The sequence below is a fragment of the Nerophis lumbriciformis genome, linkage group LG14, assembly GCF_033978685.3.
Source record: "Nerophis lumbriciformis linkage group LG14, RoL_Nlum_v2.1, whole genome shotgun sequence".
In the NCBI taxonomy this organism is placed as follows: domain Eukaryota; kingdom Metazoa; phylum Chordata; class Actinopteri; order Syngnathiformes; family Syngnathidae; genus Nerophis; species Nerophis lumbriciformis.
Window position 1 is genome coordinate 1,749,552 of NC_084561.2, and position 17,564 is coordinate 1,767,115.

At 42.7% G+C, this 17,564-nt stretch overlaps 1 protein-coding gene across 3 annotated transcripts in view; it reads right to left on the bottom strand.

Annotated features, from left to right (window-relative positions):
* tle2b (TLE family member 2, transcriptional corepressor b) overlaps positions 1 to 13,266 on the bottom strand; it is a 216,200-nt gene extending 202,934 nt beyond the window's left edge. For all 3 annotated transcript variants that reach the window (XM_072914591.1, XM_072914592.1, XM_072914590.1), the window contains exon 1: positions 12,735 to 13,266. In XM_072914591.1, coding sequence (XP_072770692.1) covers positions 12,735 to 12,758 — 24 coding nt within the window. In that variant the 5' untranslated portion in view covers positions 12,759 to 13,266. The remainder of the gene's footprint in view (positions 1 to 12,734) is intronic.
* Positions 13,267 to 17,564: the final 4,298 nt, after the last annotated feature.

Consider the following 17,564-nt stretch of genomic DNA (forward strand, 5'->3'; position numbering starts at 1 on the left):
GACATGCACCTGGGGATAGGCCCCTCCCACCTCCAAAGACATGCACCTGTGGATAGGCCCCTTTCACCTCCAAAGACATGCACATGGGGATAGGCCCCTCCCACCTCCAAAGACATGCACCTGGGGATAGGCCCCTCCCACCTCCAAAGACATGCACCTGGGGATAGGCCCCTTCCACCTCCAAAGACATGCACCTGGGGATAGGCCCCTCCCGCCTCCAAAGACATGCACCTGGGGATAGGCCCCTTCCACCTCCAAAGACATGCACCTGGGGATAGGCCCCTCCCGCCTCCAAAGACATGCACCTGGGGATAGGCCCCTCCCGCCTCCAAAGACATGCACCTGGGGATAGGCCCCTTCCACCTCCAAAGACATGCACCTGGGGATAGGCCCCTCCCGCCTCCAAAGACATGCACCTGGGGATAGGCCCCTTCCACCTCCAAAGACATGCACCTGGGGATAGGCCCCTCCCGCCTCCAAAGACATGCACCTGGGGATAGGCCCCTCCCGCCTCCAAAGACATGCACCTGGGGATAGGCCCCTTCCACCTCCAAAGACATGCACCTGGGGATAGGCCCCTCCCGCCTCCAAAGACATGCACCTGGGGATAGGCCCCTTCCACCTCCAAAGACATGCACCTGGGGATAGGCCCCTTCCACCTCCAAAGACATGCACCTGGGGATAGGCCCCTCCCGCCTCCAAAGACATGCACCTGGGGATAGGCCCCTTCCACCTCCAAAGACATGCACCTGGGGATAGGCCCCTCCCGCCTCCAAAGACATGCACCTGGGGATAGGCCCCTCCCGCCTCCAAAGACATGCACCTGGGGATAGGCCCCTCCCGCCTCCAAAGACATGCACCTGGGGATAGGCCCCTTCCACCTCCAAAGACATGCACCTGGGGATAGGCCCCTCCCGCCTCCAAAGACATGCACCTGGGGATAGGTTGATTGGCAACACCAGTGTGTGAATGTGAGTGTGAATGTTGTCTATCGGTGTTGGCCCTGTGATGAGGTGGCGACTTGTCCAGGGTGTAAACCGCCTTCCGCCCGAATGCAGCTGAGATAGGCTCCAGCACCCCCCGTGACCCGGAAGGGACAAGCGTTAGAAAGTAGATGGATGGATAATGTATTGTAGGCTCTATACCAGGGGTCGGCAACCCGCGGCTCTGGATCAGATCACTCTGATGCGGCTCAGCTGCATACTTGCCGACCCCCCCGATTTTCCCGGGAGACTTCCGGATTTCAGTGCCTCTCGCAGAAAAATCCCGGGTTTAATATTCTCCGATTTTCACCCTTACAATAATAATAAGGGCGTGCCATGATGGTACAGCATTTAGTACACTTTACAATCTGTATCAACAGCCCAGCCTTTTGTTATATGCATCTTCTGCTTGCACACGCAAGTGACAGCAAGGCATACTTGGTCAACAGCCACACAGGTTACACTGACGGTGGCCGTATAAAACAACTTTAACACTCTTACTAATAATGCGCCACACTTGGAACCAAAACCAAACAAGAATGACAAACACATTTCGGGAGAACATCTGCACCTTCACACAACATAAACACAACAGAACAAATACCCAGAATCCCATGCAGCCCTGACTCTTCCGGGCTACATTATACACCCCTGCCACCACCAAACCCCGCACCCACCCCAACCCTGCTCCCTCACACAACAACTATTTTCAATGGATGCGCACAAACACACACACACACATACACACACCCTCATTAAGAGTGTGTGTGTTTTTTGTGGAAACATTTTTGCAATCAGCAATTCTGCATCTTCATGTGGTAATTAAACTGAAGTCCAACTGTGACGCCATTTATTACTGCTATATACACACACGTAAACACACACACACACACACACACACACACACACACACACACACACACACACACACACACACACACACACACACACACACACACACACACACACACACACACACACAACAATCAAGTGGAACAAATGACAAACCAGCACATACAGTTGACACTTCTTCAACATACACCAGAGGAGTCCAAAGTGCGTACTTTTTGCAGCCCGCAGCTGTTTTTTTTTTTTTATTATTACATTCAGAAAAATGTATTAAAATAATAAAGACATCTGACTAATATTGTTACTGTACAATATGACAACAGGAAGCGAATTTGCCTGACGTCACATAAATCAGACGTGATGCACTCAACACAAAAACTCTAACCAACTCAAACGGAAGAAGATAAACATATTTAAACACGCACAAAAAAATTATATTACTTTTAAGTAGCTACAACAATATTGTTATATAACATATTTCTTCTGCTAATAAAGGATAGTGTATGGCTATTTATTGTATTTAATTTTTTATACAAAATGTGTATGTACTAGAGATGCGCGGTTTGCGGGCACAACCGCGCAGTCCGCGGATTATCCGCGGATCGGGCGGATGAAATTTAAAAAAATTAGATTTTATCCGCGGGTCGGGTCGGGTGGTTGAAATTAAAAAAAATAAGATTTTAAATAGATTCAGGCGGGTGGCAGTTAAACCAATTGGGAAATATATATACATAGTTAAATGTTGTTACTGACTAACCGTCAGTAACGGTTAGTCAATCATCCACCCGATGTAACATTTGATCAGAATCGCACCCGCCCGTTGCTATATATCTAATATAGACGGTGCAAGGCGTTAGTGAGGTTATAAAGCTTTTGCCTGTTAAAGAAAGGAGACTGATCCAATGCAGCACAGATATTCGCGTGCCACGCTGTCACGACCCAGATGCACACCAGTGCGCAATCATATGGGAGCCGCGCTGAGCGCACCTCCAAGCACGTCTCGCTGCCGGCGACAGCCGGGTATGGGCCCGACGCTCCAGCGCCATCCATTTTCAGGGCTAGTTGATTCGGCAGGTGGGTTGTTACACACTCCTTAGCGGGTTCCGACTTCCGTGGCCACCGTCCTGCTGTCTATATCAACCAGGGTGAGCCCCACCCCTTTTGTGAGCGCACTGCGCGCGGAGTGACCCCTGTTACGCGCCCCCGGCAACAGGGGTGGCGGGCAGGTAAGCTGCGCGGGCGGAGCGCGCGGAGTGACCCTGGACGTGCGTCGGGCCCTTCTCGCGGATCACCTCAGCTACGGTTCCCGGTGGGGCCCTCTCGGGGGAAGGGGCCTCGGTCCCGGACCCCGGCGAGGCGTCCCTTCTCCGCTCCGTAAAAGTGTCCATCTCTTTTTTTTTTCTTCTTCTGTTGTGGCATATGCTGCAGGTGCCTGCTCGTTTTTCGTATGTGGGTAACAACATTTAACTATGTATATATATTTCCCAATTGGTTTAACTGCCACCCGCCTGAATCTATTTAAAATCTAATTTTTTTTTATTTCAACCGCCCGACCCGACCCGACCCGACCCGCGGATAAAATCTAATTTTTTTTTATTTCATCCGCCCGATCCGCGGATAATCCGCGGACTCCGCGGTTGTGCCCGCAAACCGCGCATCTCTAGTGAGCACGTAATTGTTTATTGACATCAATTCAAGTCTGTTACGATATACAGGTAAAAGCCAGTAAATTAGAATATTTTGAAAAACTTGTGTTGTCACTGGGTAGGGATGTAACGATATGAACATTTCATATCACGGTTAGTCAGCAAATGTATCAGGGTGTTGTTGAAAAAAAGTACTCCTACACATAGGTCCGGGCGATAAAACTACAGGTAAAAGCCAGTAAATTAGAATATTTTGAAAAACTTGATTTATTTCAGTAATTGCATTCAAAAGGTGTAACTTGTACATTATATTTATTCATTGCACACAGACTGATGCATTCAAATGTTTATTTCATTTAATTTTGATGATTTGAAGTGGCAACAAATGAAAATCCAAAATTCCGTGTGTCACAAAATTAGAATATTACTTAAGGCTAATACAAAAAAGGGATTTTTAGAAATGTTGGCCAACTGAAAAGTATGAAAATGAAAAATATGAGCATGTACAATACTCAATACTTGGTTGGAGCTCCTTTTGCCTCAATTACTGCGTTAATGCGGCGTGGCATGGAGTCCATGAGTTTCTGGCACTGCTCAGGTGTTATGAGAGCCCAGGTTGCTCTGATAGTGGCCTTCAACTCTTCTGCGTTTTTGGCTCTGGCATTCTGCATCTTCCTTTTCACAATACCCCACAGATTTTCTATGGGGCTAAGGTCAGGGGAGTTGGCGGGCCAATTTAGAACAGAAATACCATGGTCCGTAAACCAGGCACGGGTAGATTTTGCGCTGTGTGCAGGCGCCAAGTCCTGTTGGAACTTGAAATCTCCATCTCCATAGAGCAGGAAGCATGAAGTGCTCTAAAACTTGCTGGTAGACGGCTGCGTTGACCCTGGATCTCAGGAAACAGAGTGGACCGACACCAGCAGATGACATGGCACCCCAAACCATCACCCAACCATGCAAATTTTGCATTTCCTTTGGAAATCGAGGTCCCAGAGTCTGGAGGAAGACAGGAGAGGCACAGGATCCACGTTGCCTGAAGTCTAGTGTAAAGTTTCCACCATCAGTGATGGTTTGGGGTGCCATGTCATCTGCTGGTGTCGGTCCACTCTGTTTCCTGAGATCCAGGGTCAACGCAGCCGTCTACCAGCAAGTTTTAGAGCACTTCATGCTTCATGCTGCTGACCTGCTCTATGGAGATGGAGATTTCAAGTTCCAACAGGACTTGGCGCCTGCACACAGCGCAAAATCTACCCGTGCCTGGTTTACGGACCATGGTATTTCTGTTCTAAATTGGCCCGCCAACTCCCCTGACCTTAGACCCATAGAAAATCTGTGGGGTATTGTGAAAAGGAAGATGCAGAATGCCAGACCCAAAAACGCAGAAGAGTTGAAGGCCACTATCAGAGCAACCTGGGCTCTCATAACACCTGAGCAGTGCCAGAAACTCATCCACTCCATGCCACGCCGCATTAACGCAGTAATTGAGGCAAAAGGAGCTCCAACCAAGTATTGAGTATTGTACATGCTCATATTTTTCATTTTCATACTTTTCAGTTGGCCAACATTTCTAAAAATCCCTTTTTTGTATTAGCCTTAAGTAATATTCTAATTTTGTGACACACGGAATTTTGGATTTTCATTTGTTGCCACTTCAAATCATCAAAATTAAATGAAATAAACATTTGAATGCATCAGTCTGTGTGCAATGAATAAATATAATGTACAAGTTACACCTTTTGAATGCAATTACTGAAATAAATCAGGTTTTTCAAAATATTCTAATTTACTGGCTTTTACCTGTAGTTTTATCGCCCGGACCTATGTGTAGGAGTACTTTTTTTCAACAACACCCTGATACATTTGCTGACTAACCGTGATATGAAACGTTCAGTGACAACACAAGTGGAGTGACAAGTGCGTGTTTCCAAACACGAGCAGTCCAGTCTGAAGCTCCCAGCTGTCTTCTCTGTGTATGCACTTAAGTAGCACATTTGCATGAGACGCAAACAACAGGAAATGAATATTCCAGCTGCACTTTGGCTCAGAAAGAAACAGGAAGACCGACTTGAGAAAAGCATGAGAACAAGTAACCGTGCTTCTGAATTGATGGCGGCTGCACCGCAAACGAGCGCACACGTGAAGGTGACTGCGTGTCTCGCACTCTCGCACCTCGCCGTGGATCACATGTGGTTGCAGCACCCGGGAATAAACACGGCAGGGGGGCTTGGAATGACGGCGTTTGGATGTTGGTCGGGTCAAACTTGATGACCAAGACTGAGCCTCTCAGCTGGCCGAGAGGAGGACTGTTCCTTTACTTTATTAAGCACTTAATGTCATGTCTGTGTAATCATGTTTTGTTTTAAGTCATGTTTTGTTTAGTTATTGGACTCTTTAGTTTCTGTCTTTTCACTCCCTTGTCTTGTTTCCATGATTACCCCATTAGTTTCACCTGTTCCACGTTTGGACTCATTGTGCACTCTTGATTGTCACCATAGCAACCCATTAGTTTTCACCTGTCACGTCACGCACCTGTTTTCGTTAATCATGTCTGTAGTATTTAAGTTCAGTGTTTTTCAGTTTGTCTTTCTGACGACCTCACCACATTTATGCTCTGTCCATTCTTTCCATGTCCATTCTTCATGCAACTATTTTTGTCCAAGCCAAGTAAGTTTTTGTTCCATGTTTATAGTCTTTTTTGGTTTCATAGTTTGTTCTCCGCCATTGTGCGTGTTTTTCGTTTGTACTTTTTTTGATATAGTCTTTAAATAAAAAAAAATGTACCTTCATTCCCGTCTCGCCCGTGCCAACTTTCCGTTGCATCCCGGAAAAGCAAACACCCAAGACCTAGTCATGACACTTAAGACCTTTAGCATATCAGTACGTGGAACTAAAATATGGAAGGGATTAAGCAAAGAAGTCCAAAAGTGTCCTAATATGACCTACTTTCATAAACTGTGCAAACTCAAAGTGATTACAAAGTACAAATCCCGATAAACAACTTGAACCTGACTGAAAATGAGATCTTATTCATAACTGACTCCACTATTAACCGTACATACCAAACTATTTGCAACAATTTTCTCCCTACACTTTGAACCCTGCGCCTTATAAAACGGTGCGGCTAATTTATGGATTTTTCTTCGCTGAAGGCCATAATGTAAATAGTTTAAAAAAAAAAAAAACAAGCAAAGACACTGAAAAGTCAGTTATTATCGGTGCTATTGCGTCATCTTTTGGATGCGTTTGCTCACTGCCAATGCCGCGGTGTCTTTCCATTTAGTGCTTTCAACCAGAAGTAGAAGTGCCGTTCCGTCTTCAAGCCTTCCATAGCGTTTCTACTCGTTCATCACTACAAGCAACGTTTGTAAGTTTTACAATATAACAAACTGTTTTATACTTACTAAACCGTCTCATGTGTGATGCCTGAAGGAGTGTTTTCATGCTTATTTGTACGTGCTATTGTAATGTAATCAAGCGAGCCTCGTTAGCATTAGCTAATATGCCAAAACATTTACGAGTGTCTTTGTTATTATTAACTTAGAATGGCATTATTAGGGCCCGCATGGCCCATTGCAAAAGTGCAATGGGACATAAGGACCTATTGAATTTGTAAGGTTTTATTCTTTATTCTTTATTCTTCCGCCGCCACATTAAACTGTAATTTGACCCACTTAACATCCTTCAAAACTCACCATATTTGACCCACACATCAGGACCTGCGAAAATTACCTTTTTTAAAAAAAAACCAAACCTCAAAACTCAAAATTGCGCTCTAGCGCCCCCTAGGAAAAAAAACAACTAGACTGCCTATATCTCCCACTAGGAAGATCGGAGAGACATGAAACAAAAACCTGTATGTAGGTTTGACTTAGACCTAGTTTTCATAATTGTATATCATCGGGCAAAAATCAACAGGAAGTTGGCAATTCCCCCTTCAAGACAAAAAAGTACTAAAAACAGTCACTTTTGCCTCTTTGAGCTGTAATTTGACCCCCTTAACATGCTTCAAAACTCACCGAACTGAACACACACATCAGGACTGGCAAAAATTGCGATCTAATAAAAAAAACCTAACCCCAAATCTCAAAATTGTGCTCTAGCGCAATTTTTTAATGAAATGCACAAAAAACTGCTCCTCAGATGAAAACACTAACAAAACTGCCTGTAACTCCCACTGGGAAGGTCGTAGAGACAGGAAACAAAAAACTCTATGTAGGGCTCACTTAGACCTACATTTCATAAATTGACAACCCCCAGCAAAAATCAACAGGAAGTTTGCTATTCCCCCTTCAAAACAAATTTTTTGTAAAAACCGGTCACCTTCCTTCAAAAACTATCTCCTCTGAGCGCGTTTGTCGTTTCGGCTTCAAACTAACACAGGAGAGAGATTAAACCCTTGTGTATAAAATAACAGAACAGCGTTTTAATACCTGCTCCGGTTTTGATTTTATGACCCTTCAAAGACCCGCTGCGCTGATGCTGCTGCGCTGCTGTTTTTTAAATTTTTGTATTGTTTCAGTTTCACAAATTCCTCCGTAAATTCACCAAAACGTCAGCGTGGAGTTATTGAGTGTGTTTAGCTGATTGGAGAGCTAGCTTCCACAGCAAGAGGGTACATGACTATGACTTGTGTTTTGTTTGATCATCTGTTTTAATAGCATGTGTGACACATCTCTTTAGCGCTGTCTTTGAGCTTTTTCAATAATATATGAAAATGGAAAAAGATGGGGGGAAAAAATATATTTTGTGATTTAATATGGTTTCTGTAGGGGGACAAACATGACACAAATCTTCCTAATTGTTAGAAATCCCATTGTGTTTACTAAACATGCTTCAGTGATTAAAGTATTTGGCGAGCGCCATTTTGTCCTATTAATTTTGGCGGTCCTTGAACGCACCGTAGTTGTGTGGACTGTGACGCAACTGTTTGTTTACATGCCGCAGAAAGACGTGTTTTATGCCACTCCTACCATGTCTTATTTTGTCCACCAAACGATTTATGCTGTGCGTGAATGCACAAAGGTGAGCTTTGTTGATGTTATTGACTTGTGTGAGTGCTAATCACGCATATTTGGTCAGTGCATGACGGCGAGCTAACCGATGCTAACATGCTATCTAGGCTAGCTATATGTCCATGTTGCATCGTTATGCCTCGTTTGTAGCTATATTTGAGCTCATTTAATTTCCTTCATTTCCTTTGTGTATTTAAATTATATTTGCATGTTAAATGTCAGCCTTCCCGGTAAGGTCTATTCAGGTGTACTGGAGAGGAGGCTACGCCGGATAGTCGAACCTCAGATTCAGGAGGAACAGTGTGGTTTTGGTCCTGGTGGTGGAACTGTGGACCAGCTCTATACTCTGGGCAGGGTCCTTGAGGGTGCATGGGAGTTTGCCCAACCAGTCTACATGTGCTTTGTGGACTTGGAGAAGGCATTCGACCGTGTACCCCAGGAAGTCCTGTGGGGAGTGCTCAGAGAGTATGGGGTATCGGACTGTCTGATTGTGGCGGTCCGCTCCCTGTATGATCAGTGTCAGAGCTAGGTCCGCATTGCCGGCAGTAAGTCGGACACGTTTCCAGTGAGGGTTGGACTCCGCCAAAGCTGCCCTTTGTCACCGATTCTGTTCATAACTTTTATGTACAGAATTTCTAGGCGCAGTCAAGGCGTTGAGGGGATCTGGTTTGGTGGCTGCAGGATTAGGTCTCTGCTTTTTGCAGATGATGTGGTCCTGATGGCTTCATCTGGCCAGGATCTTCAGCTCTCACTGGATCGGTTCGCAGCCGAGTGTGAAGCGACTGGGATGAGAATCAGCTCCTCCAAGTCCGAGTCCATGGTTCTCGCCCGAAAAAGGGTGGAGTGCCATCTCCGGGTTGGGGAGGAGATCTTGCCCCAAGTGGAGAAGTTCAAGTACCTCTGAGTCTAGTTCACGAGTGGGGGAAGAGTGGATCGTGAGATCGACAGGCGGATCGGTGCGGCGTCTTCAGTAATGCGGACGCTGTATCGATCCGTTGTGGTGAAGAAGGAGCTGAGCCGGAAGGCAAAGCTCTCGATTTACCGGTCGATCTACGTTCCCATCCTCACCTATGGTCATGAGCTTTGGGTCATGACCGAAAGGACAAGATCACGGGTACAAGCGGCCCAAATGAGTTTCCTCCGCCGGGTGGCGGGGCTCTCCCTTAGAGATAGGGTGAGAAGCTCTGTCATCCGGGAGGAGCTCAAAGTAAAGCCGCTGCTCCTCCACATGGAGAGGAGCCAGATGAGGTGGTTCAGGCATCTGGTCAGGATGCCACCCGAACGTTTAGGGCACGTGCGACCGGTAGGAGGCCACAGGGAAGACCCAGGACACGTTGGGAAGACTATGTCTCCCGGCTGGCCTGGGAACGCCTCGGGATCCCCCGGAAGGAGCTGGACGAAGTGGCTGGGGAGAGGGAAGTCTGGGCTTCCCTGCTTAGGCTGCTGCCCCCGCGACCCGACCTCGGATAAGCGGAAGAAGATGGATGGATGCATGGATAAATGACACATGTATGTAATATTGGCTGCATTGTTGTTCCAGACCACAGCAAACGTTACCCAGCTTGCAAAAATTGTAATAAACCCATTAGAAGAAGACAGCCGGTCGTCTTCCTTTAACTCAGACACACACATTCTAAGCCAGTAATGATCTCATCCTCCGTTTTACTAATGTTTTCCAATGTGGCAAAAATGTATAGAATAAATATTACATTTCGACATCATGTGTTGCCTTTCTGTTATAAGGCTTTTAATTTATTTCGGCTCAAGACAGAATTATTTTTTTGGGTTACCGCTACCTGAGATAGTTGAGGACTAATCAACTCTTTAAAATAGTAGTTAGTTACAGCCCTACACTGTATGCATGTTTGAAATAAACTTACCAACAACAGCTAAGTCATCTTCATGCTCACAGCTTTTTAAAGAATCACCCTTTGTCTTATTTAGACTTAGACTTTTATTGTCATTCAAATGTGAATTTTACAGCACAGATAAGAACGAAATTTCGTTACATAAGCTCATGGTAGTGCAGGATAAAAAAGCAATAAGGTGCATATATAAATAAATAAATATATATAAATAATATATATAATATATATATATATATAATAAATATATATATAGATAAATAGATTACTGTCAGAGGTGGGTAGTAACGCGCTACATTTACTCCGTTACATCTACTTGAGTAACTTTTGGGATAAATTGTACTTCTAAGAGTAGTTTTAATGCAACATACTTTTACTTTTACTTGAGTATATTTATAGAGCAGAAACGCTACTTTTACTCCGCTACTTTTATCTACATTCAGCTCGCTACTCGCTACTAATTTTTATCGATCTGTTAATGCACGCTTTGTTTGTTTTGGTCTGTCAGACAGACCTTCATAGTGCCTGCGTTTCAACAAATACAGTCACTGGTGACGTTCACTCCGTTCCACCAATCAGATGCAGTCACTGGTGACGTTGGACCAATCAAACAGAGCCAGGCGGTCACATGACCTGACTTAAACAAGTTGAAAAACTTATTGGGGTGTTACCATTTAGTGGTCAATTGTACGGAATATATACTGTACTGTGCAATCTACTAATAAAAGTTTCAATCAATCAATCAAAAGTGTGAAGGAAAAAATACGCTTTTTTTATTTCAATCGTACATCCTGTCAAGAGCCTAAAGACTGACTGCACAGTTCCTGTCTTCACAATAAAAGTGCCGCTCCATCGCGCCTGCGCTTTCAAAACAAGAGTCTCCGAAAGCCAGCGCAAACAAGCTAGCAAGCTACGGAGTTTGCCGCCAATGTATTTCTTGTAAAGTGTATAAAAACGAACATGGAAGCTGGACAAATAAGGTGCCAAAAACCAACCACTTTCATGTGGTATTAGACAGAAAGGAGGAACTTTTTTTCTCCTCCATTTGAAAACGTGGACGCTATCAGCACTACTGTCTGATTACAATCAATGCAAGTCATCAGAATCAGGTAATACACTAACTTATATTCTTGTCTTCATGAAAGAAAGGAATCTATATGTTAAACATGCTTGTATATTCATTAAAACACCTTTAACATGTAAACAAAAACAGCAAAATAAATACTTATAAATTATATACTGTATATATCAATGTATATGTATGTATGTATATATATATATATATATATATATATATATATATATATATATATATATGATATGAGTGTGTATGTTACTCATCAGTTACTCAGTACTTGAGTAGTTTTTTCACAACATACTTTTTACTTTTACTCAAGTAAATATTTGGGTGACTACTCCTTACTTTTACTTGAGTAATAAATCTCTAAAGTAACAGTACTCTTACTTGAGTACAATTTCTGGCTACTCTACCCACCACTGCCCACCACTCTCTGGAGAGACTTCCAGTCTGAGGCATTGCAGGCTCCAGTCCAGACAGAGATGCAGGTGCTCTCTATAGTGCTTCTGTAGAATGTGCTGAGAGAGCTGCGCTCTTTTCATCCCACGCAGAAAGTGCATGCGCTGCTGAGCTCTTTTTACAAGAGCTCCGGTGTGTAGGGACCAGGTTATATTACATTTGTTAGCATCTCCATCTTTTACTTGATGTCCTTTCTTGCGCTTCCTTCTTGTGTTGAGAGTCCGATTAGCATTCTCTGTGCAGATATAATTGATTCCTCATGCCTGACTCTTGCGAAATGTCATTCATAATTCTGTGTGATAGCTATGCGTGTGTGCGTGTGTGTGTGTGTGTGTGTGTGTGTGTTATCTGGCTGGCAAGTCACTCTGCAGGCTGACTACACACAGCAAAGTGGCCACTGACCTATTTGTAGCACAGACACAGAGAATGACAAATAAATCTGATTATAGCAAACAGGCTGCGCTCCCCCGTGAATTAAAAAAACAAAACAACAACAACATCCTCGGTCACACTGAGCATGAGCTGTCATTCACCCCTCTGGGCTTTTATTAAAATCGTATTTATCTTTTTATTATTAGTCCTTGCATACTTAACCTTTAACTCACTTATGCATTTAACCTTTATTTCACTCTGGCAGCTCCATTAACGCCAGAGTCTGACAGCACTTGTAAAGGAACAGCCTTTGGATCTGTATATAAAATGAAAGAAATGACCAAGTAGCCAGATGTCTCCAAGATCATTCAAGGAGCTGCATGCATGTTGCAAGTACACAGGAGTGAGACAGCATGATCAAGTTGATAGCAGAAGTAGAGAGCAGATAAACATGAGGGTGTGCTTACCGGATGCCTGCCCTGAGGGTACATGATCCCAGGAGAGGAGAGGCTTCCAGTCCGTTTGATGGCCAGGTTAGTCCCCTGGCCCTCCACTCCTCGGCCCTCCACTGGTTACACAAACAGAAAGTCCACTTCTTCTCTTGGAAAAAAAAAAAAAAAGGCAAGCTCCTTTTTGGTCTTCTTGCAAATTTCAATCCGATGCTTGTTTATCCGAGAGTGTCATGAGACTTGTTCTCCTGTGATCAGTCCAGGTCCAAACATAGTGACATGACAGAATCACATCCAGGCTGCTTCTTCTTGTCTGCCCCCTTCACCCGCTCATCACGTCTCCCGGTGCCCCTTCACCCGCTCATCCAATGACAGAAACATCAACACACAGATGGATGGATGGATAGTCTTCTTCTTCTTCTTCTCCGCTGACACGCTGCAGGAGAGGAGAGGAGAAAGAAGAACGCTGTGCAAGCTTTTAATATCAATGTGAGTAGAGTGATAAAAAGAGAGCAAAGCAGGAAAGAAGAGCAGGTCAGGGAAGGATCCAGCGGGCTTTTCAGCAGCAAACCCTAGACTGTAATATATTGTGCCTGTTGGCTTCAACACAAACAGGACAGCCTGCTAAAGCTGCTCTTAAGGTGGACTGGGGAGATAGAAGAGAGAGAGAAAGAGAGAGAGAGAGAGAGAGAGAGAGATGGATCTTGTTTCAGTTGTGGTCACACAGACAAAGCAATCAGTCTTGCACAAAGACTGATAAGGAAGTGAGCTTCCAAACAAATGTTGCGACATTCATACACAGATTCATGCTGACTATCAGCAAACACACACAATCGTTAGTCGGGCTCGATAACACCACGCAGGCACAGATATTCTTCACAGCGGGCGGCAGTTAAAACAAGGATTCTCACACTTTTTGGCGCCAAAGACACATGGGAGTAAAAATAGTTGCATACTTGCCAACCTTGAGACCTCCGATTTCGGGAGGTGGGGGGTGGGGGGCGTGGTCGGGGCGGGGGCGTGGTTGGGGGCGTGGCTAAGAGGGGAGGAGTATATTTACAGCTAGAATTCACCAAGTCAAGTCAATCCCCAAAACATCACTGCTCTCGAGAAGATCTGCATGGAGGAATGGGCCAAAATACCAGCTACTGTGTGTGCAAACCTGGTAAAGACCTATAGTAATCGTTTGACCTCTGTTATTGCCAACCAAGGTTATATTACAAAGTATTAAGTTGAATTTTTGTTATTGACCAAATACTTATTTTCCACCATAATTTACAAATAAATTCTTTAAAAATCCTACAATGTGAATTCCTGGATTTTTTTTTTCACATTCTGTCTCTCACAGCTGAAGTGTACCTATGATGAAAATTACAGACCTCTGTCATCATTTTAAGTGGGAAAACTTGCACAATCGGTGGCTGACTAAATACTTTTTTGCCCCACTGTATATATATCCCGGACGAGCCCCCAAATTGTTGCGTTTTGGACCAGTTGTTCCTCCCAGGGAATCCAAGTCACAAGTCGCTCCCAAGCTCTTTACGACACTTAAAGCTGAGTTGAAAAACCACCAGAGACAGAATAGGTATTTTGTAATATATTTGCAAAGCTTTGCATATACACATTGACAGAGACAGCTAGAACATTCGGATCGCCCCACTAAGATGGTCTGTCTCCCCGACCCACACCCTCTCCCCTCTTAAATCTCTCTAGTCAAAACACATGCACATTATCTCTCCTTCTTACATTCCAAAGTTTCAAGGTTAACACACACAGTTTACTTGCAGACAAACAGAAAGAGAAGAAATGGAAAAACACGAGCTGTTTTCAAATATGACTATGAAATAAAAGAAGTAACACTTAAATTCGGATATATGTTAATATCTGCCTCCGACAATATATATATATATGTATATATATATAAAAGAAATACTTGAATTTCAGTGTTCATTTATTTACACATATACACACACATAACACTCATCTACTCATTGTTGAGTTAAGGGTTGAATTGTCCATCCTTGTTCTATTCTCTGTCACTATTTTTCTAACCATGCTGAACACCCTCTCTGATGATGCATTGCTGTGTGGCATGCACAGAAGTACTTTCATCAAATGCATTAGAGACTGGAATCTTCCATCTCTCCCTAGCATGGCCCAAAACCGGTCAATCTTTGCTTCCTGAGGAAGATCTTCAGTGCCAAGCACTTGGTAGTCCACTACTTCTTCCCGGAGGCTATTGGGGGGCGTCGTTAAGAGGGGAGGAGTATATTGACAGCTAGAATTCACCAAGTCAAGTATTTCATATATATATATATATATATATATATCTACATCCTGAAAATATGCAAACAAAACTGTGTTTAGATAATTGATACTTCAAACTTGCATAAATAATTATTAAGGAATATAACATAACTTGGCTTCTGAGAGTTTCAAAATGTAATGAATAAAATGCTAAAGTTGTTGATAAACAAGCAATTATTTTAATAATTAAATATGGTCATTTTAAATGAATTATTATGATAATTTAAAATCAATTATTTCAAATATGTTTATTTTAATGTATAATTCTATGGCTGGACGTAATAAGGAGTCAGGAAAAAACACAAATAAAAATACAATTAATTTTGATGTTTTTAGCAAAATATAGTAAGAATGTATTTATTTATTTATTTATTTTAATTAATGAATATATTTATTTTTAGGTAAGATAAACATAATAATACAATTTATCTCTAGTCTGGATGATTTAGTTCTTGTCACCCTGTTGTCCTCCCGTCATGAAAAAAGGCTGTCCTCACTCAGGTCCGCATGGAGCTGGAGGGGGCGTGGCTTCCAGCTCCGGCTGAAAATCGGGAGATTTCCGGGAGAATATTTGTCCCGGGAGGTTTTCGGGAGAGGCGCTGAATTTCGGGAGTCTCCCGGAAAATTCGGGAGGGTTGGCAAGTATGCATTTTCTGGACAAGACAATCTAGTAGAGCTGCAGGAAGGAATTGTACTTTTTTATTTTGACTCTGAATTCATTCTTAACTTTCAAGAATCTATTTTTTTTAAATAAATGTATATGCTCTGTCTGCGCTTACTCACTGTGCATATACATCAGCAGCCAAGAGGAGCGTTTGTAACCTATAACTTGTTTTTAAAAAAGGCTTTATTATATTTCATGGACTAATAATATAGTGCAAGAATATATTGGAATGGAGAATAATGTTCATAAGAAAATCCATTCAGAATCGAACCGTCTCCCCAAAAACTGCAAGCAAATCGAATCGGGAGTTGTTATAAGTGTCAAGACGTGGACTATGGTGTGTTTGTTTTCCCGAGATGCAAGTAAAGCTGGACTGGTCATGGTGTGAAGGTGAATACATATTTATTTATAACACTCAAAGGAACAAAAAGCGCGCTCAAGGCGGATGTACAAACTTGACTAACGAAACAAAAAGACTTGCAAAAAACTGTGAACAATTAAACAAAAACACTAACTGTGGCATTAATAAACAAAAAATGTACTTGGCATGGACTATGAAGTGCGCAGAGGTAAAAGTGTGACAGGGGTATGAATCCGGGATGTCGCCAGAGCGACGAACTGAAAACAATGAACTTAAATACTACAGACATGATTAAACGAAAACAGGTGCGTGACTCAAAACGTGAAACAGGTGCGTGACGTGACAGGTGAAAACTAATGGGTTGCTATGGTGACAAAACAAAACAAAAGTGCACAAAAAGTCCAAAAACAAAACTGAACATGACTAAAACAAAACATGACCACACAGACATGACAATAAGATTCACATCCCTGCAATCGAGAGATCTAAATATTTGCTAGATATAGCGACAAAGTTGTCAGGTTGGCAACACTGATTATTCCTTATTATCATAAGTGTTTGTCAGTTCAGTCACAAATGCATTTAGATTTGGCGCTACCTGTACACCCTCGCTCATAAATTTAGTTTGTATTGTCAACTCTGTACAGCAGATGGCATCAGAACTCCCCTTCCTAACACACCTCATACACATCTGCTCTGCCAGAGAATAAGAATAAGAATATTGTTGCCTTATTTAGATTAGATTTTAGATTAGATTTAGATTTATTGGTCCCCTTGGGGAAATTCTTTGTTCAATAAAATTCTACCCAAACATGTAATAAAGTCAAATACAAATGTCTGTAAATGTGTGTTAGTCATGTATGATGTCTTTTTGTTATTTTTTTTTTGTGTGATGTGTAATGTCTAGTGTTTAAATGTACGGCAGTAAAATTCTACCCAAACATGTAATAAAGTCAAATACAAATGTCTGTAAATGTGTGTTAGTCATGTATGATGACTTTTTGTTATTTTTTGTGTGTGTGATGTGTAATGTCTAGTGTTTAAATGTACGGCAGTGACGATGAATTTCCCCAAGGGGACCAATAAATCTAAATCTAATCTAAAATCTAATCTAAATAAGGCAACAATATTCTTATTCTTATTCTCTGGCAGAGCAGATGTGTATGAGGTGTGTTAGGAAGGGGAGTTCTGATGCCATCTGCTGTACAGAGTTGACAATACAAACTAAATTTATGAGCGACGGTGTACAGGTAGCGCCAAATCTAAATGCATTTGTGACTGAACTGACAAACACTTATGATCAAACAAAAATTAGGGCTGCGCATCTTTTGGTGTCATACAATTGAACTTGCTTCTTGGGGGTAACCATTCGATTCAGAATCCATTCTTGATTCAAAATCAATCTTTTTTTAATAGCATTGGGTGTTAGTTCTATGATTAACTACATTCCTCCATAAAATAAACAGCTTTCATACATTTTTATATTACTTAAAAGAAAACTAGTTTTGTTCAATTA